Source organism: Chanodichthys erythropterus, chromosome 3, assembly GCF_024489055.1.
Source record: "Chanodichthys erythropterus isolate Z2021 chromosome 3, ASM2448905v1, whole genome shotgun sequence".
Classification (NCBI taxonomy): Eukaryota; Metazoa; Chordata; class Actinopteri; order Cypriniformes; family Xenocyprididae; genus Chanodichthys; species Chanodichthys erythropterus.
In genome coordinates this window covers 71,925,290-71,948,260 of record NC_090223.1, presented here as the reverse complement: position 1 = coordinate 71,948,260, position 22,971 = coordinate 71,925,290, and the positions used below count along the sequence as shown (strand labels likewise).

The window sequence follows — 22,971 nt, the reverse complement described above, 5'->3', positions numbered from 1 at the left end:
TTATCATGGATTAAATGAAGATGAGCAACAACAAGTTAATAATCAGTTTTTAGGATATTTAGGTTATTTTTATAAATGCCTCATTCATTCATTCATTCATTCATTTTATTATGTTGTAAATGACAATAATAGAAACATGGCAGTTTGTTCACTAAGTGTAAGTCACTAGTTTGTCACACTGACCTTGAGGGAAAAATCCATACAGTCTGTTTTAACAGTGATTTGATCGTTCTGTTGTAGTTTCAGGAGAAGTTTTAGATTTTCCAAGCAGGAAACTACTTTGTTGTTCAGCACATAAAGATGAACTACTTATCATGATTTCAGACTGTGGTTATGTGGTTTCTCCACTGCATGGATCTTCATGTGTATCTTCAGGTTACTTTTAATAGTGAAACTCTTTCCACACTGATCACACGTGTGCAGCTTCTCTCTGCTGTGGATCCTCTCGTGTGTTTTCAGAGATGATGACTGATTGAATCTCTTGTCACAGTGTGAACACTTGTAAGGTTTTTCTCCAGTGTGGATCCTCTCATGTGTTTTCAGATTTGATGACTTATTGAATCTCTTGTCACAGTGTGAACACTTGTAAGGTTTTTCTCCAGTGTGGATCCTCTCATGTGTTTTCAGTGATGATGACTGACTGAATCTCTTGTCGCAGTATGAACACTTGTAAGGTTTTTCTCCAGTGTGAATTCTTTGGTGTAGTTTTAAATGGTTTGCTGTAGTAAAAGTCTTCTCACACTCAAAGCACATGTACTCTCTCACACCAGTGTGTATTTTCTCATGTTCATGTAAATATGACAGCAGTGAAAAACTCTTTCCACACACAGAACATGAATGTGGCTTCTCCTTTGCATGAACTCTCTGGTGTGACTTCAGGTTTGATGCCCAGAGAAATGTTTTGCCGCATTCATTACATGCGAACAGCTTCTCTCCGGTATGAACTGCACTGTGAATCTCAAGACTTTGTTTTGTTGTGAAACTCTTTCCACACTGATCACAAGTGAACGGCTTCTCTCCTGTATGAATTCTCATGTGTTCTTTAAGGCTTGATGATCGCATGAAACTCTTCCCACATTGATCACATGTGTGTGGCTTCTCTCCTGTATGAACTTTCATGTGTTCTATAAGATGTCCTCTTTGTGAGAAACTCTTTCCACACTGATCACATGTGAACGGCTTCTCTCCTGTATGAACTCTCATGTGAACCTTAAGATGTTGTTTGTTTGAGAAACTCTTTCCACACTGAGTGCAGGTGAAAGATTTCTTGGCTCTTTTCTTTAGAAAAGTCTTTTTAGTCTTTGAGCGACTCAAAGGTTTTTCTCCAGGTTTGTCATGATGTTCCTCCTCCACTTCACTCAGTTCTTCACTCTCCTCCTTCACTTCTATCAGCTCTGAAATCACAACAAAAGTTAATTTTCAGTATATTAAAGTGATTCAAAATGAGGATTATGAAGTGAAAAAACATAAAAGTGAACCTTCATGTACTGAAGTAGACAACTGCTATGAAATATTCTGATCACTTTGATGCCTTTTTATATATTTATTATATGTCCCTGAAGCAATTATTATATTTAAAACATTACAGTCAAATCACCATGTCTCTGTAGTGAGAACTATTACATATTTTAATGAATGACACAATTATTGCCATATTTTGACACCAACTTTTAGATTGATATTTATTTTACTAAAACTTTAATGATTAAGGGTTGGTCACACTTTTTCTTTCTCAGACTTCCACACATGTGAATGTGGGACACTGAAAACAAACTCAAGTGAATTTTGACCCTCAACCCTGTTATGAATTTTCCTCATCTTAAAACTGTGATGCCCAGGAAGTGACATCATCTGGGCTCTTTCTACAGCATGATGGGAGGACAAGAAAATAATCTCAATCCATCGTCTCATTTTTACACAAACTGTACAGTGTTGATCACATTCAACCCTGTTACCAAAGTTACTGTAAGAAGAATAATCTATATAACTATGAATAACTTCCTCATTTTATGAAAAATACAACTTTATCAGTAACTATAAATCAGCTTTTGCTTAAATCAAGCTTACAACACTGTCAGCCATTCTGGAAAGTGAATTTACTTGATACAGTTTGGTGTTTACTGATATTACTATTTTTTTTATTTTGAAACTTGTCTAAAATTTTGGTAACATTGTTGCAAATTTTGAACCAGATATAAAATAAATGTAAAATAATCTGCATTTTGACCTGATATTGACAATCGATATGAACATTTTTCAAATCTCACTTTACTGACCATTTGTTGAACATTAGTTTAACTGCATATCTAAATGTGTAGTTGAATCTTTCTAACATGAATGTTGTTCAGCATCATGAATGAATGAAGAATAAACACCAACCTCTTTGTTCTTCAGTATCTTCAGTGTGTTTCATTCTGCAGGGTTCTGGATCACTCATGTTCTCACTGTCCTCTTTAATAAACTCAGTCTTTACTGGTTTCAGCTCTTCTTGATGCTCCTTTGATGGGAAAATCCCAGCATTTATTGATGCATTCCAGTGGGAGGAGCTTAACTGATGATGAATCCCAGTGTGGGAGGAGCTTCACTGATGATGAATCCCAGTGTGGGAGGAGCTGATCTGCCAAAATAAAAATATATCAGTTACAGGGTTTGTTTTATATATATAAATGATAACTGAATATAATGTAGCAAAATTATTCCAAATATGTATAATGGTAAGGAAAACAGCTCTACGCATGAAGACAAAAATAATTGTACATATCTGTAGTCAACAAATCCCCTCAGTCTGTTGACAGCAATGAAATGAGCTTTAAGTGTCAATTTACAGCAGATCTGAAGACATCAGCATAATAAATGAGGTGAAAACAGGAACTATTGACATGAAATAAAGAGTGTTTTCAGCAGTTTCTCTGTTAATATTGATGATCTTCAGACTATCAACACTCATTCAACAAGACATTCACATCATCTCACTTTATTCTGAGTGTTTGCTGTTAGAAACTGATTATTAGAGTCAGGATATATGAGAAAATCCTATAAACTACTTTAATTAAAGACAATACTGTTATTTCTCAAAAGATGACGTGGATAAAAAACAAATAACACAAAAACAAACACTAATGACACATCTTCATCAACTGCTGCTAAATAACTACAGGTGCTGGTCATACAATTAGAATATCATCAAAAAGTGAAACTTGTATATTATATTCATTCATTACACACAGCCTGATATATTTCAAATGTTTATTTCTTTTAATTTTGATGATTATAACTGACAACTAAGGAAAGTCCCAAATTCAGTATCTCAGAAAATTAGAATATTGTGAAAAGGTTCAATATTGAAGACACCTGGTGCCACACTCTAATCAGCTAATTAACTCAAAACATCTGCAAAGGCCTTTAAATGGTCTCTCAGTCTAGTTCTGTAGGCTACACAATCATGGGGAAGACAGCTGACTTGACCGTTGTCCAAAAGACGATCTTACACCCACACCTTACACAAGGAGGGCGAGACATAAAAGTTCACTGCAAAAGAGGCTGGCTGTTCACAGAGCTCTGTGTCCAAGCACATTAATAGAGAGGCGAAGGGAAGGAAAAGATGTGGTAGAAAAAAGTGTACAAGCAATAGGGATAACTGCACCCTGGAGAGGATTGTGAAACAAAACCCATTCAAAAATGTGGGGGAGATTCACAAAGAGTGGACTGCAGCTGGAGTCAGTGCTTCAAGAACCACTACGCACAGATGTATGCAAGACATGGGTTTCAGCTGTCGCATTCCTTGTGTCAAGCCACTCTTGAACAACAGACAGCACCAGAAGCGGCTAAAGACAAAAGGGACTGGACTGCTGCTGAGTGGTCCAAAGTTATGTTCTCTGATGAAGAGGAAGATGCGATATGCCAGACCCAACAATGCAGAAGATCTGAAGGCCACTATCAGAGCAACCTGGGCTCTCATAACACCTGAGCAGTGCCACAGACTGATGGACTCCATGCCACGCCGCATCGCTGCAGTAATTCAGGCAAAAGGAGCCCCAACTAAGTATTGAGTACTGTACATGCTCATACTTTTCATGTTCATACTTTTCAGTTGGTCAAGATTTCTAAAAATCCTTTCTTTGTATTGGTCTTAAGTAATTTTCTAATTTTCTGAGATACTGAATTTGGGACTTTCCTTAGTTGTCAGTTATAATCAAAATCAAAATTAAAAGAAATAAACATTTGAAATATATCAGTCTGTGTGTAATAATGAATGAATATAATATACAAGTTTCACTTTTTGAATGGAATTAGTGAAATAAATAAACTTTTTGATGATATTCTAATTATATGACCAGCACCTGTATGATTTGACGATAACCATGAAACATGGTTTGATTTTATGATAACATTCATTGTAAGAAAGTAATTTAGATCTTTAACATGTAACAGTTTTATGTGCAGAAACTGAAAACTCTCCCCGTCTCAGACTCACAAATCCTGCTGGAAAGATCTCACTTAGAGAAAAACTCGGAGATTTTAGATTTCTACTTAAACTATATGCAATTTTTGTAAAGCTTTCATTCACGGTATGGACATCATTGTCACTTTCTAGAGCATGTTTTTTTTATTAATATGGTCATTTATCTAAAACTATTATAAATGTTTTGCTTTTAATTAAGTATGATGTTGTTATTAAACAGTGTTTTGTTTCTGAATGAAATCGGGTGAATCAATGATTTAGTGGTGCACTCATAAAGAGAGCCATTTACTTCATTCCTGAATGAATCAGCCGTTTGAACAAATCAAATGAATGAAGGAGTTGTTGGCAATCTCAGAAGCATAGACCAGGAGACTTTGGGATCTCTTGAAGCAGAAGTTACTCTTTATTGAGAAACACGCTGTGCGTCGCTGTGGTCATCCAAAATCTAACTAAGGCAGTGTAAATTGAAGTTTATATACATTCAAGGGGGAGGGATACATAGAGTAGAGGTGGAGAAAAACTAAACAATGCATGCAAATGCAGTGCAGGAAATCAGCCCATTCCCTACATTTCCCAGCCATGATCTAATCAGCATAACTGTGTCATTCAAATGCATAGGTGCTAATCCAAACAGTCTGACAGTATTGTCCATACCTTTACATTATCATAGAGACAAAAGCACAGCTGTAACTTGAGCTTGTCATGGCTTATGGTCAGGAAGTGCATGAAGACAAAAGGTTAGTGTCTCAGACACCTGGGCTGACTGCCTTGATCTCCTTTAGAATGTCATTATCTTTACCTCAAAATGTAAAACACAATGTACATAAAGTTTTCAGTTCATATACTATTACATTGGAACTTAGATATAACATAGTACAAATTTGTAATCCCACAATTGTGACACAACTCACACTATTTGTTTTTCATCTGTCAGCGCATGTACTCGCACCATTACATTTCCTACAGCTCACCTGAAAACATTTCATGACTTTAAATTTGTTATGAAAATGGCTGTAAGGCATGCTGAATCATTTGATAATGTCTAAGTAGTAAGCATAGGTCAGCTTTTTAAGTGCCTTTTGTTAGCAGTAGAGTAAAATTGTCTTCCTTAGGATAATTTCTTTTTAAAATAATAGGACACATTCCTAATGTTAACCAAAGACAAATACCTTGTTCGGAAAGGCACAGGTAATGAATAACATTCTAGCACCTAAAGCAACATAATAGAAGAAGAAAGAAATTTATCCCCTCTCAATTTTTCCATTACCTTGTCCCATTATAGGCTCTGTAGAATGCATTGTTCATTAATATTTTCTGTTCTATGCAATATAAAAAATAGTTTTGGGTGGATAATCTATTTAACGTAATTCCTTTTATTAAGTGTTAACATCTTTATGTAAATTATTATAAATATCTTCTACACAACATTTACAATTATTACTTATTTCATATGTCTGAATATGTACATGTCATGAAATTCTATACAATAAATCATTAAGTGTTAAAATCTTCACGTAAATTTTTATAAATCTCTTCTCCACAACATTTACAATGATTACTTATTTTGTATGTCTGAATATGTACAAACTTTTTTAATTGTCCACTGCAGATAAAATTTTAGACAGTCATTGTGTTGTTGTCAACATTCTTTTAACATATTGAAGCAAAGATGTATAAATATCCAGGGGTGCACATAACTTTTTTGGTCTGGTTCTCAAGGGAGTACCTGGAGATGTTGCTTGGTACTCACACTTTACACGACACATCCTAAAAGCTGTCCTTATCACTTTCCTCCTGACTGCTCTCCTCACTATCTTCTTTTCTCTCGAACATGGTAGATGATAATAATGATTTTTTTATTTTACTAACATTAATGACAGCAAAGGCTGCTGTCACTTTAAGAAGGAAAGCACGGACCGAAAAACTGACACACATCCGGTTTCTTTCTCAACACTTCACTTATGACATAACCGAGAGAGCACTTGCCGAGACAGGTATTTTGACATAATTTTGTGTGTATGTTTCCTTTCAAGCGCAAGTAAACGCGAAAGCGGAATTAATTCGGTGTTCGAGCCGGTTCGAGCGCTGTCTGACTCTCATCATGCGCGCGTTTCGGGGGGCTGTGTGCACAGATTACAGTTCGCGAGTCCCGATTTTCGCCTCTTCTTCCGCTTTTAAAGTCGTTTGAATGTGTTAATTGGCGAGACAAAACACGTCCAAATTACAAACTTTCACTCTATGATGGTTAAATATAGCAGTTAATCCGCGAATCACATGCGTGCCGAACCGTTGGACCTTATCCGTATGGATCACGGATTAACTGCGATCCGTTGCACACCTAATAATTAAAGAACACACATATTATCATGATTGCTATCTTACCAGAGATGGAGAAAAATCCTACTCCAGTAAGTAAACGTATCCCTGTGAACCGGTACTCAAAAGCGCTTCCCTCCATGTTTTCTGGTACGCATAGTTTATTTTTTACCGCGCATGCGTACCTGCGTACCTCTAATGTGCACCCCTGTAAATATCTCTTCCATAAGAGTCAGATGGTGCAAGAGGATCAATTGTTGATTTTACAATTTCCATCGCAGCAGCAGTCAGTGGGCACTGAATTTCTGGTACGTGAACTCCTCCAGCTTCATCTACGCTGTCAAATGTCTCCCAGTCTGTTCCAAACAGCTCCAGATTCTTAAATGTATTATAGAAAACTGTTGCATTATACTTTAAGCAACAGTAACAAATAATTTGACAACACAGCAAAAGTATATAGAATTTAATAAAAATTTAAGCTGCAATTCCTCCTCATCCTGGGTTGAATTCTGCATGTGTCCCAAAACCCACAGCTGGTTAGGGGTGAGTCCACCTTCAGACCGTAATGGGTGATTATCCCAGCCTTCAGAAAAAGTATGGAGGTCGCGCTGCAGGCGTGGGATGAATACATAGTGTGTACAGAACACATGAAGAGAATCAGATAAGTCCAACAAACCATCTTCCTCAGGGCTGTGGAGAACATCATAATACAGCTGTGTTACACCAATCCAGACGTCTCGCCACAGACGTTCAATTCTAAAAGGGGAAAACAATTTTTTTTTAAATCAGTTTAGTTGGTCACACTTTACAATAAGTCACATTTGTTAAAAGGGATAGTTCACCCAAAAATAAAAATTGTCACTATTTACACACACTCAAGTTGTTCCATGTGCTGCATAACCAATGAGGTTAATTCTCATTACATTCTGTCATCAAAATCTTACTTTGTTTTCTGAAGATAAAAGTCGTACATGATTGGAACGACATGAAGGGGAGTAATTAGACAATTTTCATTTTGGAGTGAACTATCCCTTTAATGTATTAAATAACATGAACTAACATTGAGCGATACAGTTAATGTTAGTTTAAAATACAGTCGCTCCTTGTTCATATTAGTCCACCTTACATTGTTAACAAATACAACTTTATATTTTAATGTGTAAGTAAATGTTGAAATGAACAATGATAAATGATTAATAAATGCTAAAGAGATAATTACTTGAATATGAAGAATGAACTAGTATTAACTAATGAAACCCTTAAACCTGTAAGATTTTTTTTTTTTGTACAGTGGAACATCAAAGGGGATGTCAGGCAGAAAGTTAACAAATCACTTTTTTCTGCTAACATTCTGCTTTGGTTTTCCACAAAATAAAGTCGTACAGGTTTAAAATACAAGGGTGAGTAAATGTCAAATGTAGTTTTAGGCTAAATTATTCATAAGTTCTGTAACTTGAATGTTTATTATATAGTTTTCATAAATCCAAATTTACAGCAATGAGATGTTTCATTTCTTACCTTTGATTATGTGCGCTTTTGCCAGTGATAAAGCTCCCTCTTCCTGTGCCTTTCACTCTGAACATGGTTTCTGCAACTCTCACATTTTCCACACCTTCATCACCCCTAACCCTAAATAAATACAACATTTAAAACAAAAAAAACATGAGAAGAAAACATGAACAAACACTGAACATTAACAGACACTCCACATATAAAGACGGGTAACTGGGAGAAAATGTGGAAAAACCTGCAACCTGCCTTTAAGAGACTTTGACACTACTAAAAATAGAAACAAGGATTGGGGAGCAGCAAAACTAGTTTAAACAACTTACCTTGAAGGCCAGCCATGGTTCTGCACAGACTTAAGAACGAATGTAAGGGCATTGCTCGAGCAATTGTTAGATGCTGGTTCCAGGTACATGATCTATATAAAGACAAAGATAAGGCATATACAAATATGTATTACAAAAAAATGAAACGAAGAAAAAAAATGCAGAACTACGAGACTAGACTACCTGTTATTAGTATTTTGTCATTTTAAAATTAACCTACCTTTCGCGAGTACCCATCTATCCTCCCGAATATGACAATGTTGTACCTAAAAAGAAAAAAAGGTTGAATTTTTTTTTTTTGATTGCATAATATTAGTTATTAGATTTCCTTAAACATAAAATAACTCTACAATTACCTTATGAGTTTGTGATTGGTGTCAATATGGACCAAAGACAAAGGTTGTTGTACGAAATATGTCCTCCTGACAATGCACCCCAGCTGTGTCATCCTTTCTAAAATGCCAGGAGCATCAACTCCATTGAACTCTGTGTCCCTCTGCTTGCAGGCAACCTTTTACCATCCCATATCCTGCATTTGGTACTCTTCTTTTGATGGCCACAATGACATTGTCCAATTCCTGGTCAGTAAGGGTACTATAAGTATTTTTTGTAGAAAGTCCTAATTCACGCATTCGGAGGAAGATGGTTGACTGGCTGACTTCTAAATTATTTGCAATGCAAGAAATGGGTAAAGACATGTCAATGAGTCGGGACAGCAGTTCTTCAGAAACAATGTACTTAGGCCGGCCTCGTCCACCAGCAGATTCTGTTATTAGAATTGGGGAGGCCTCTTGTTCAAGCGCTGCATGAACTTTTCTTTGTAGAGTCATAAAGGGTCTCCAAAATGTCATGAGGCACCTCAAAAATTGTGGAGGCAGATATCAAAATAAAGACTTCCTGATTTAGGATGTGGTGAAAATAGTCAAGGTCCAGCTGATGCCCATTTATAACAGTATTTACTGTTGACCTGAGGCGTTCTAATGTTTGTGTAATCAGTGGTTCCTGTGAAAGACGGATAAGAATTCAATATGTTAAAATATTACTGTCCGAGACCCTGGAGACTGCAGAGTACAGTGAAACTGTTTAAAAGCTTTGTTTAAAAGGTGTGCTATAAATAACTAATCCTCATAAACTGCTGTTTAACACTTTAAACAATAGAGCCTTGAACCTGGAAACAGTATTGTTTACGTCACTATTGGATCACTTGAGCTACACTGACCCAATGATAAACAATGAAAACTTAAACAATAAATTACATGCTATAGTTATTGGGCATGAGACGCATTGATTATGTTTAAAGCATCATTTTATTAAGCAAAATTAAGTGCAACTCTGCCAAGTGACGAAATCTGACATTAAAAACAGCAAAAAAATTAAAAACAGATTTGCCTGTTCTTCTGAGGTCTTTTAACCTGTTAGTCAGCACCCCCACTTTTAGAAAATCCCCAAAAATGACATACCCAAACTAAAACAGATATAGTTCATGAACCCTTTGCACTAAAAGCATAAGTAAGGTCTTATTTGAAAGCAGACACTTTACAGTTTATTGTAAATTCATAATTAATTATTGTCACAATGAAGAAAATAGTTAAAAATAGCTTCAAAGTTTTGAAAAGTTATTAGAAATTTATTTTTATGAAATATCTTTATGGAAATAAAAGTGAAGTTGGCCTAGTTTTAGCAATCTAGAAATGCACTGCAGCTAAAGCCACATGTCTGACCATGTTACATTTCAAATCTGAAGATGATACAACTCTGAGTTTTATTACATGTTTTTTAAGACCATGTCATGTGATTTTATTTTGAAAAGACTAAAATGTTAACTGATGTTTATTGTCATCTATTCAAGTGTATGGTCAATATTCTTTTGTGGTGCTAAGTGCCCCATTCAGTTTCAGTCTCCCCTGAACACATTCACACCTCTCCAACCTGCTTATGGCTCTAATTATTCTTTTCTTTTGTCTTTATTATAATTAGACTGACGATGTCCTATTCAAGATTTAATCCCTAATTTCTTTCACCAAACTTCTCAATTCACCTTCTTTGAAACTGTATCTAATGCCCTTCTTGAAAAAAAGAAAACAAAAATCGGTGAGCTGTACAATTCAATATTATTTATTTGCATTAGCTCAGAACAGGTGCATCTTTGGGCTCGTTACCATGTTAGCTTAGCACACCAACAAAACATGATAATTTATAAGATTAAAACCACATTTTTGCTACAAACGTACAAGTCGAGTGTTTTAAATAACCTTCTGTAATGTGATGTGGCTTCGGATCAAAAATCAGACAGAAAATATATCATTTTAGGCTATTCTGCACAATGGGAAAAGCTATCTCGATTAGCATTGCATTATAAATATAATCTACTATTACGAATACCTGACATGGCATGAAGAACACAGATAAACCACATATCGTCACAATCGTGTATTTATTACTTTCAAAAGTGTCGATTTACACATAATATACCAAATAACAACATAGGATAATATAGCATAGCATAACGATGTAGGGAAGCCTGGAAGGTCACATGATTTTTCCTTCTTCGAGCCATAATTCTTGGACTAAGTGTGTACAGAGCGCCCTCCGGCTGCAGGTATGAGTTGAAAATACAGTAGATCAGTGTATACAGCGTTAATATGAGGACAACGGCCCGTTTTGGGTTAAAATTGGATAAATATTACTTATGGCGGCATTATAATGCCAATAATAGAGTGCCTCAGGGATGATGCGTTTTTGTAGGCAAAACCCGGAAGCGAGTTAGCATTTTAGAACTTCCGGTTCCAACGGTGTAAAGTCAATGGGTTTTTTGAATGGGTTTTTGCTAAATCGCCTGAAATAAGGTCTGTGGTTAACAAAGCCTCTAAATACTTTCACGTTTTGATCTATGACATAAAACACACCAGTTATAACCCACTTGTGATTTTTTAAACTTTTACTGTGTCTTAAAATCGGCGGTTGCTAACAAGTTGCTAAAAGGGACTACTTCCTTTGGCGGGGACTTTAGACGTCATCATTAAAAACGGGACATTTGGACAGCATTTCTCATGAAAAAGTGGATAAGTATTCATACACAGCGCAGATCATAATCAGCGAGCATGTTTGTAAATAAAGTTGTTTTTTAAATAAAGTTTGAGGACGCTTGGTGGTGACGACGTTGATCCGCAACCATGGTGTGCTGTAGTCCGTTTATAGCCTACTGTTAGCCTTTTATATCTGACGACTTTATTTAGGCTTCAAAATCTATAAATATTGTGTTAACTTGTAAAGATTATATTGATAGACACAACTTGTAAGTGTCATAACCCTTTGTTAAACACAGAGCTTATTTTCTGCGATTTTCCAAAAGTCTATGGGAAAAATGCATAGGCTTTCAACCGAGGGAACCCGTGCGCCGTTAACTTCCGGGTTGGCCTACAAAAACGCGTCATCCCTGGGGCACTCTAGAGTAACCTAGGTTACACAAGCTTACATACAAACTGTCCTCTCTCTCGCTCATTTGCAATGCTGAAACATTTAATTCATTCTAGTGAAATCAGTCATCCTAGACCCTCCTTTTTTGCTCATATGAAGTGTTGAAATGTTTGATTCAGTCTATTGAATTAGTCATCCCAAAGGACCCTGTTTTTTGAAAAATTTGAAAATTCTGCTTCATTCTAGTGAATCAGTTCAACCTAAACTGTTTTAACCTCAAAAAGTTTTTTTTTTTTTTTGTTCGGGCGCCAGACAGTAAAAACTGTCAAATATTTCCCAGATAGCTCAAAAGCCACCAGTTACAATAAACAAAAACTCAAATTCTCAAGTTCATTCCATTTAATTACAAAAAAGGGAGGGGAAAAAGAAAAAAAAATTACATCAACAGAGTAACAAATTGAAAAAAAAACAACAACAACAACAACACCACCGCTCATGAGTCCAGTAGTAAAGAAACAACTTGAATACAAGGTCAACTTTCGAATAACTGGTGACTGGCTGTCCAGATAAATGGGTCCATTAAGTAGAGGTTTTTTTTCTCTCACTCACAAATCATACGATATGGCAGTACAATGAAAGTTCCAAAAACGTGCCAGATAAATGCGTTTCTTTCCACATCCGCATGCCCAAATCAGGTTTGAGCAGATTTCACATAGACATCATATAAGTAAACGCCCTATTGGCTGCTGGGCGCTGAGATTTGCGGCCGCCATTTTAGACCGGTCGTACTCCTAAGCTGCGTCCAAATTCGCCTACTTATACTACGTCCTAAAAGTATGTACTGTTTTTGTAAAGAAAAAGTACATACTTTTGAGTGTGTAGCAGAAGAGTATGAAAGCTTTGGGACATACTACCTCGTCATAACTGCATCTTTAACGGACGTTCTTTCGCTTATTTACGCAACCTGTAACTGTTTAAACTACCCTGTCAATCATCTTGTCACAGTTAAAATCATCCACATTGAATTACATTTATTTTCCTACCTTTCGGAGAGAAATGTAGTCGCACGTTGATCTGCCAGTCATGGGTCTTTCATGCAGAGAACTCTCCTCATCTTTGCATAATGATGCATTTAAAAGTTAATGACCAAACGCATCGTTATAAAAGTTCACAATGCTGTTGCAGATGAAATATAATGTGGATAACATTTAATAAATATCTTTTTGTCAGGTTATATTGATTATTAATTATTCAAGCCCCTTAATCTTAACCGCTCTGCTTAACCGTCGGACCCAGTGCCTGCCCTAGCCTCTTTGGCGCCCTAGGCAAGATTTTTTTTGCCGCCCCCTTATATTGTGATTTATCCAAAGGGGCGAATCTACAAAATTATTTATAGGGTGGCAAAGGGGTGGCAACACCAAAGCAAGCGCTCATGTATAGTTTTTGGAGATTTAGAGCCTCACATACACAATTGTGTTCACAAACATTGCATTACCAGATAGTATCTATATACTGTATGAAATTAATAAATAACAAAATTTCAATATCCATCATGGCACCAAGTAAACACTATATGAAAAACTTCTAAATGAGTCTGAGCTTGTATCACTAAAGGAGATGAGCAGTTTTATTAATATTACACAGGCTACTTCGATGGTATAAATCACATTTTAGTGCAAGTTAAAGAGCAACAAAACAATTTTTGAGTTTCTGTTATTAGCAGAGGTAGGAATATCTGTGTGTTCACCCAGAACACCCTATCAATCACATACTCTAGCAACACATCAGCAACTGCATAGCAAGAGCCTAGCAACCACCCAGAATCTCCTAGCAACCACCTAACAACACTTTAGCAATCACCCAGAACATCTATATTCTGGCCTAACTGACCAAAGTTTTTACATTTTTTTTAAACAAGACTTGAAGTTGGGTTTATGACAAGCCAACATAAATTTGTCCTTCAAACTTTTCAGTCTCTATTGTTTTTCTTGATTGCTAACGCACAATTCATGAAACAATTCAACATTTTCTCACAACTAAACACAATATCAAAACTATACACCAACTTGCACAAACGTCCAGGTCAAAATAAAATGTTCTAGTCAAAAACTTATTCTTGTCTGACAAAATCAAACTTTGGCATCAGATGACACACAAAACATAACAAATACACAGACTACTGCACTGCCCAGTGAACACTAGTGAGATCAATTCATATAACATGGTTAACAAAAATACCTCTTTTTCATTTTACTATTATAAATTTATCTTGCAGTAGATGAAAAGCATGAGAAAAATAAGTATGAACTTGGTATGAACACAATACAGTATACTGTCAATTGCAGTAAAAGTAAATTCAGCATCCTCTGCACATTTGGCTAAATTTCATTACAGTATATACAGTACTATAGCAGTGTATTGGTCTTCTGACACAAGACTATATACCTAGGCAATCATTTCTCAGCGCTGCAAAAAATACAGTATACATATAACAAATGGCTAAGAAAACTGACAATCACAACATTGAGGGTGTAAAACGTGACATTTCCCTCATCTAAAGTAGCATACTGGTACTGTGAAAGTTTAAAACCCCTGTAAATTATTCATTCAGCTCTCTCAGATTTTGACTGGTGTGTCATCAGTTTTGCTACCTAATGTTGTCATTGTTAAACGTTTTGAGAAATGTGTCTTTGTTTTGATAACTTAACGAATGGTTTGGGAAACTGGGCCAACTGAATCACTTCTAATGTGTTAGCAATCGAGAAAAGCTAAAATACGTTTAGATTCTTACCCTAACTCTACTGCCTACAAACAAGGGACGTCCCCCGAACGTTGTGAACGTCCGTTAAGGTCCGCTTTGTAACGTTCGCTGACGGATGTTCTGAGGACATTCAAGTCCTTGCCAGTTTGCGAAAGTACTGACGTCCCTCATCTGATATTTCCATAACAACACTTGCAAAAACCAGTCGCCCATGCATTGCCTTTTATCAACAGACCTGACACCTTGCAACTCAGACAAAGGACAAATGGTAACACTTTAGAATACTGATCCTTCGTTAATGAATAACTACACAGGAACAAATGAGTAATACCATATTAACAACATAGTAACTACTAATAACTAACAAGAAACTTTGATTAACTAATTAGTAAGTAATAGCGCTCAGATGAAAGTGGTAGTTATCTATTAGCTAATTAATAACTACTGTTTTTTTTATTGCTTCCTAGAGAACTACTGAAAAAGTTTCATAATTCATGCAAAACTAATCAATAACTAATGCAGGACAAATGACTAGCACTACATTAACATTTTAACTACTACTGTAAATGAATACACAAGGTTGCTTACATTGTCAATATGTAATAGCAGACTTATGGTTTGGTAAAACTGTCAATAATAAGTCTATACTGTCTCCTAGAGAACTATTTATCAACTGAATAATTTTAAAGAAATGGATTTTAAAATGCAGTTGTCGGGATCTTACTTGTCATGTGGCCAATTTTGCAGCATACCTCTGGACTGTCATTGAATCACTAGAGAGTTGTGTACTGGAACATGTTAAGTCATCAGCCATCCAAATGCTATGAATAATATCAGTATTCTAAAGTGAAGAATGTTACTTCAGGTGTTACTACATGCTTATAAAGGGGTTAATAATTATTTGGATCAGTATTCTAAAGTGAAGATCATGGTAACTAACTAGTAATGACTCAGGTGTTACTACATACTTATAAAGGGGTTATCTAAAAATATACAAAATTTCACCAAAAATCTCAAACATGATTTTAGTGTTTGGTTGCACAAATCATGACTGGAAATTGCTTTAAACATGAGGCATGAAACAAGTAACTTTTATAAACATTTATACATTTTATAATTATTTATTAAGCGTCTAGTACCATTTTCATTTAATGTGACAGCCTCACATAAACATTAAACCATGTAATGCCTGAACTAGGGAAATTTTTTTTTATTTTTTTTGCCTTCTAGAAATTAATTGCTGAAATGCCTTCTAATGTCTTTCAGAAGATGACCTAGAGGGCCATCTTTGTGCTTGTATCCCAGCCAGTAAGTCCACTCACTAAAAGACAAATGTTCTTTTAGAAGCTTCTCTGTCCTATTTCCCCTCAGGCGCCAAATTTGGCTTTTGTAGGTTAACCAAGCTCTTTCATTATTTTGCGTGTGTCCACCATGGTTTGGATCAACAAACCATCTGCTGTGGTTTACTGAGTAGTGAGTGTAGCCAAGACTTGATAGAGCTCTGTAGGGTCTCCACTCATCGCTTAAAATGGTAGACCCTCGGCGAACATGTCTTCTAATAATAGGAAGCAGGTAATTTCTGGAGCGCCGTTCTATGACCCTTTATGGCAAGCATGCCAAAGACCCACTTCTTTCTCCTCCATGTCTGACCAGCTCTTCCTTGTCCATACTACAATTACAAAAACAACTTTAATAACTTCACATCAACAAAACAAAACAATGGCATTGACATATATTAGGTTATGCTACTGTAAATTGCTTTTAGTTAAAACAGCTCAAACATGCATTTTAGTAGAACTAGGCTTAAACCTTGTCTGTGAAACGGAGGTAAAAGAGCAAAAAAAAAAAAAAAAAAGTAAACGAATACAAGTCGACTTACAGCAGCAGTATTGTTTAATCGACTAGTCGAATAATCTTGCACATCTCTAGTATAAGAATTAGTCTATGTTAACCAATGTAGTTAACTAATGTTAATGCCTTCATTCTGTATTTGTGGTTCTACAGCTCAGAGGTTTGTTTTCGAAAACCATCATTAGCCAACTATGGTTGGACATTTCAACATTACCAACACTGGAACTGTGTTTTTGGGAAACACCAACTTTGAACTAAGACTTTGTGTGGTTGGAATTTAAGCTTCCAACCTGTGGTTAGAATTTATTGTTAATATGATGAGTAGACTCAAATGTATAATGCTCTTGAGCAAAATAAATGAGATAAAGTATAGTACCTTTTGAGTGTCATATTTAGATTTATTAGCACCAATGCACTATTCATGATGGCTGATTCTGATTGCCAATTTAGTACTGGGGTGAGTGGGGCACAATAATGTGGGGCACACACATGGTTCAAAACTTTCCACAAATGCCAGTATGACAAAACTTAGTGTATTTACCAGTTGCCATATCACTATATATGTATAAAAAAAAATTAAAAAAAAACCTTTAAAAATTTTTGGAAGATATTTTTAAAAAATATATTTAACCACAGCAAAAGTAAATTTCTAACTGAAATTATTTTTTCTTCTCAGTTTTTAGTGTTTAAATAAAACGAGACAAATCTGCTTTTATTTAAATCTTTAATCTGTTATTTAGCCATTTATATAGTTATTTAATTCTGATCAAACCAGAAGAAGACAGTCCAGTTGTGCAGAAAGGGCACGTTGTAACACTGCATTACAATGTGCCCCTATTAGAACTATGCTATTCTACATAATTTACGTTAACAACTTTCATTAATTATATTGAGAAGAAGGTAAATAAAGAGTCAATGTTCAGAAATGATGAATTATTGGTATGAACTATACTCTATAGTAAAGTCTCAACTATCTAAAGTCTCTATAGCAGCACTTCTCAAAGTCCGGACTCCGGTCCGGATCCGGACCCGGAGGGGATTCAATCCGGACCCGCCTCCATTTCGTATTTCAACAGCAGTAATTGTGTGTAAGGGATTAAAAGTCTGGATTTCCTACTTTGATAAACGCATGTCAAAATCATTTGTTTAGTGTTTTATGTCTTTTTGGAGATGGTCCGAAATTAAAGCGAAGGCAAGATATTTAAAGTTTTCCTCCGTGTTTCAGTTGCCATGACATCCAGTGAGCATATAGGCTACTTTTGATGTAATTGGGCGCGAGTTGCGCGACGCGACACTTCACGCGCAGTAAGCGTTTGAATGGGTGTGGAGCAGTGGTTCTCAACCTGCGGCCCGTCACAAATGTAAATCCGGCCCGAGATATGCCGACCACAATAATAATAATAATAATAAAAAAAAATTAGCATACAATTTATTTTTGTTTTAAAATTTAAATAAAGTGAATTAACAAAAATATAAATGAGCTATAATGCTTTATTTGTCATATAAAATAATTTTGGTGAGTATTTATTATTTTCAGACATCAGGCAATGTAGGCTAATGATGCAATCACTCAGTTAACGAAACAAACACAAGTGCGCGCTTAGGAAGAATTCAAACAGTAGCCATTAATTTTGTAAATTTAAGCCTCAAAATGGTCAAATTTGTTATTAAAGGAAAAAAAACTAAATGTGGAAGATAAATGAAGGAACACAAGCAAACAAGAAGAGTCGCAGCATCAGCAGTAAAGGTAAGAAGAATGGAAGAATCAGTTTGCTGTTAATGAGCGAGATGGGCAGCCTTCCTGTTTGCTCTGTAGTAAAGTAGCCTACTTGATAAGCAAAACCTACAATTTCAAAAGAATGAACTGTGAATTCGATGTGTTTGATTGATGTATTTTAAATCAGTAAAAATAACCGCATCAGCGCACCCGCGGCTGGATGAGCCCAACTCGGCCGCGCGCTATAGCGGATCCGATGCTGCGCGAGGGATTGCGACATGACAGAAAGCTTGATATCGTCAGATTGTAATTAGCCTACAGTGCACTCATTGTTGTTTGTAAAAAGAGCTGAGTAATATTTGCTTATTAAGGCGTTTATGTGATTGTTTGATGACTATTGCGATGATGTTGAAGAGAGTCATAAAGTCATACAGAATTAAATAGCAACTTAAAGTGATTGTATATACAGTTTGTGTGTTCATTGAGCATTACTGATTATTATTGTGAAGCTAATGTCAGTAAGTTAGTTTTTATTTGTTATTTATTGTGTGCAACATCTAAGTATAATAATAGTATTATCTGCTAATACCATAACATTAAATCTGATTGGTTTGCATTGGTGACGTCATATGTAAATTATATGCGGACCGTGAGACTTGCACTTGGACCATTGTGCGGCCCACTGGGAAAAAAGTTTGAGAACCACTGGTATAGAGGGTCACCATGGTCCAATATTTTTTTTTTTCTTTAATGAAAAACATGGTAAGTTTTGCTGAATCTAAGTTTAAATAAAAACTATTGGATTTGTCAATGAAATATGTCTCTTCATTAGTGATGTTGTTACATTTTATTTATTTTAATGGCCTTGAAAACAAATGCATTCAACTTTGGGAAAATGTGTTAAACTGTATTTAAATAGTAGCACAACTGTATTGTGTGAGATTATGTAATTCAAAGTACAGTAGTCAACATTTGAAGTGGATCAAAAAAGTTAGGACAACATTGATTAAAGGTTTTGATCCGCTTCAAATGTTGACTATTATACAAAGTATAAGTAATAACAAAGTGTATTGTTATTGACTGCAAAGTGTGTAATGTTTAATATTTGGAATAAGCCAAAGGTACTGAGCATACAGTATATACTATTACCTGTAAAATAATATATTCAGTGTATATTGCTTGTGTTTTCTGAGGACACTCGTAATTATTTTGTAATGTACTTAAATCACAAATAAAGTGTACTTATAACACAAAGTGTACTCATAACAGAAATAAAGTATACTTATAACAGAAATAAAGTATATTTATAATGCAACTTATAGCTATTGTAACAAAAAATATATACTTATAACACAAATAAAGTATACTTATAACACAAATTAAGTACACTTTAATATCACTAATCAAGCATGTAATTAGTCCCTACACAGACATATACTTAAAGTGTACTAAATATACTTGAAGTTGTTCCAATTTAGCACACATAAGTATACATAATCACATTATGAAATAAATGTTTTTCTCCAAAACACATTGGCCACAATTATTGGCACCCTTTTATTCAAAACTTTTTGCAACCTCCTTTTGCCAAGATAACAGCTCTGAGTCTTCTTCTATAATGCCTGATGAGTTTGGAGAACACCTGACAAGAGATCAGAGACCATTCCTTCATGCAGAATCTCTCCAGATCCTTCAGATTCCAGCTCCATGTTGGTGCTTCTTCTCTTCAGTTCACTCCACTCATTTTCTTTAGGGTTCAGGTCAGGGGACTGGGACGGCCATGGCAGAAGCTTCATTTTGTGCTCAGTGACACATTTTTGTGTTGGTTTTGATGTTTGTTTTGGATCATTGTCCTGATGGAAGATCCACGGCCCATTATTGGATTTCTAGCAGAAGCGGTCAGGTTTTGATTTTTTATCTGTTGGTATTTGCTAGAATCCATGAAGCCATGTATCTGAACAAGTTGTCCAGGACCTCCAGCAGAAAAATAGGCTCACAACATTAAAGATCCATTAGTATATTTAACCGTGGGCATGGGGTACTTTTTATCCATGTGCCAAAAAGCTCTTGTTTTAGTGTCATCTGACCATAGAAGCCGGTCCCGTTTGAAGTTCCAGTCTTGTCTGACAACTGAATATGCTGGAGATTGTTTCTGGATGAGCGCAGAGGATTTTTCTTGAAACCCTCCTGAACATCTTGTGGGGATGTAGGTGCTGTTTGATCATTTTTTTAGGCTTTCTGAGACTCAAGACTCAACTAATTTCTGCAATTCTCCAGCTGTGATCCTTGGAGAGTCTTTGTCCACCCAAACTTTCCTCCTCACTTCACATTAGGACGATTGAGACACACTGATTGGAACTTCTTAATTATTGCCCTGATGGTGGAAATGGGGATTTTCAATGCTTTAGCTATTTTCTTACAGCCACTTTCTATTTTGTGAAGCTCGACAATCTTTTGCTGCAAATCAGAACTATATTCTTTGTTTTTTCTCATTGTGATGAATGATTAAGGGAATTTGGCCTTTGTGTTTCCTCATGTTTGTACTCCTGTGGAACAGGAAGTCCTGGCTGGACAATTTCATGCTCCTAGTCACCCTGGTGTGCTAAAAATTTTTAAATATGAATGGGAATATACTTCAGAGATATTTTACTCATAAGAATTTCTAGGGGTGCCAATAATTGTGACCAACATGATTTGGAGAAAAAAAAAAATTTCATAATGTGATTTTCCCTCCACTTTTAATGGTTTTACTTCGATGAAAGGTTATAATAGTCAGAATATGGATGACTGCTTTTTATATAGTGACGTGACATACAGCGCGTGCCCACAGTATGTTGACAAGTGAGTGAAGTTAATTTTTCTGAGAGAAGAATTTATTTTTCCGAGGTGACAACGAATAAATGGCTTTTATAAAAATGTATAAAGTTAACTTTGGAAAGACACAAAACCTTTTTTTATTGTTATGTTTTTACGTTAGTGCTGGTGGCCGTTAGAGTTGCCATGGCAACCGGGAAAACATTCAAGCTGCTGGAGAGGACAGCGTCAACGTTTCTCCGTGTTTCTCGTCAGTTTTATAGCAATAAAGTTCAACAACTGCGTCAGATTGGTTAAGTAACATTACCCACAGTCTACTTTAAGTACTTTTGTTAATATTTTTACCTCTGTGATTATATGGTATCTTTCCTTGATCGTCTGAAATATATGTTAGCAAAATGTTATGCTAGCATAGCATATGTTTTTAATAATACTGAGTGCAAAACGTCTCGAATTTTATTTTATGTTTCGCTGTAGGCTATATGTTTTATTTTATTATTTTTATTTAGAGTTTTGATCATGTTCTGTGTGTTTTTCACAATAAATGAATTTAATTCATTTTGAGGTCTGCATTCATCATTCACAGCTGTTGGAATAGCCTTTAAATTAGTTTGGGAAAATGAGGACATAAATTAGGTTAAACTACTGCATGTCCGCCCATAGAAAAACAAATAAATATAAAAGTTACCAACTGATTACCAGCACACAACTATTGATACACAACGTTGCCACGACGTCGCAGTTACTAACTGGCAACGTCACAAAGTTACCTTGTGGCAACGTACCCGGGAATTTCACTTTTCCGGTTGCCACAACATAACTAGTTACGTCGCCACAACGAAAGTCTGGTCACCAAATTACGTTGCAGTTACGTAACAGTCACGTATTTTGGTTAGCTGGGGTATATATTACGTTCCTGTTCAGTCGTTACACATTTTTTTAATTTGTTGTTTTTCTAGTTCATTATTAGTCGGCTTTAAGTTTGTTTGTAGTTTGTCTTCAGTTCGGCGAGTTGTTGGTAAGTATATGTATACAGTATTAATCAGCCTTTTGATATCTTGAAGTTTGATTACATTCGAAATAAGTATTATTATACATGTATACACAGACAATAAATAATCACCAACACAAACGTCGTAATTAAAACAAAATGCCTACAAGTTTTTATAGGCGCGTTTTTTCCGTTCCTCACAAAACAGCTGTGACTGACAACATCCGCGGGGGGCGGGGGAAAGGGGCGGGAAAATCTAAAGTGTTGCTTTGCTCAATACTGATTGGTTAGACCATACGTGTCCAAACTCGGTCCTTGAAGGCCGCTGTCCTGCAGAGTTTAGCTCCAATTTGCCTCAACACAGCTACTTCAAGTGTGTTTAATTGTGGCTGGAGCTCAGCGCAGAGAAAAGTAACGTGTAAAAAATTGAAGTGCTGCTCTACTTAACACTTGTGCCGAATGCAAAAATCGCCATTTTATGCCATCAAACAGAGCACTTTAAGTATTTGGTGTCCGAAACCATAGCGGACGTTATCGAGTGTACTCACATTTTTCACAGACGGATTAAGTTACACAAGCACTAAACATATGATGGTCATTATGCAAGACCCACTATTTATTAACATGCACAGCTAACAGGTCGTGTTAAACATGATTAACGTTACCTTCGTGAGTGACGATGACACCCTGGGACAGACCAAGGCCGTTTCCAGCTTGAATTCAGACGCGCTTCGGTGAATCACAGAAGGAGCCTGTACGTATGGCAAGCCGTATTAACATTTAACAGCTAGACTGGATATGCGTTGCGGA

At 35.9% G+C, this 22,971-nt stretch overlaps 1 protein-coding gene across 1 annotated transcript in view; it reads right to left on the bottom strand.

Moving 5' to 3' along the window:
- Window positions 1-429: 429 nt before the first annotated feature.
- Window positions 430-22,971, bottom strand: part of LOC137006699 (zinc finger protein 271-like) — a gene marked incomplete at its 3' end in the record, with an annotated part of 69,918 nt that continues 47,376 nt past the window's right edge. The window contains exons 3-4 of the mRNA XM_067367680.1: window positions 1,010-1,209; window positions 430-862 (exon numbers count right to left, since the gene is read on the bottom strand). Coding sequence (XP_067223781.1) covers window positions 430-862; window positions 1,010-1,209 — 633 coding nt within the window. The remainder of the gene's footprint in view (window positions 863-1,009; window positions 1,210-22,971) is intronic.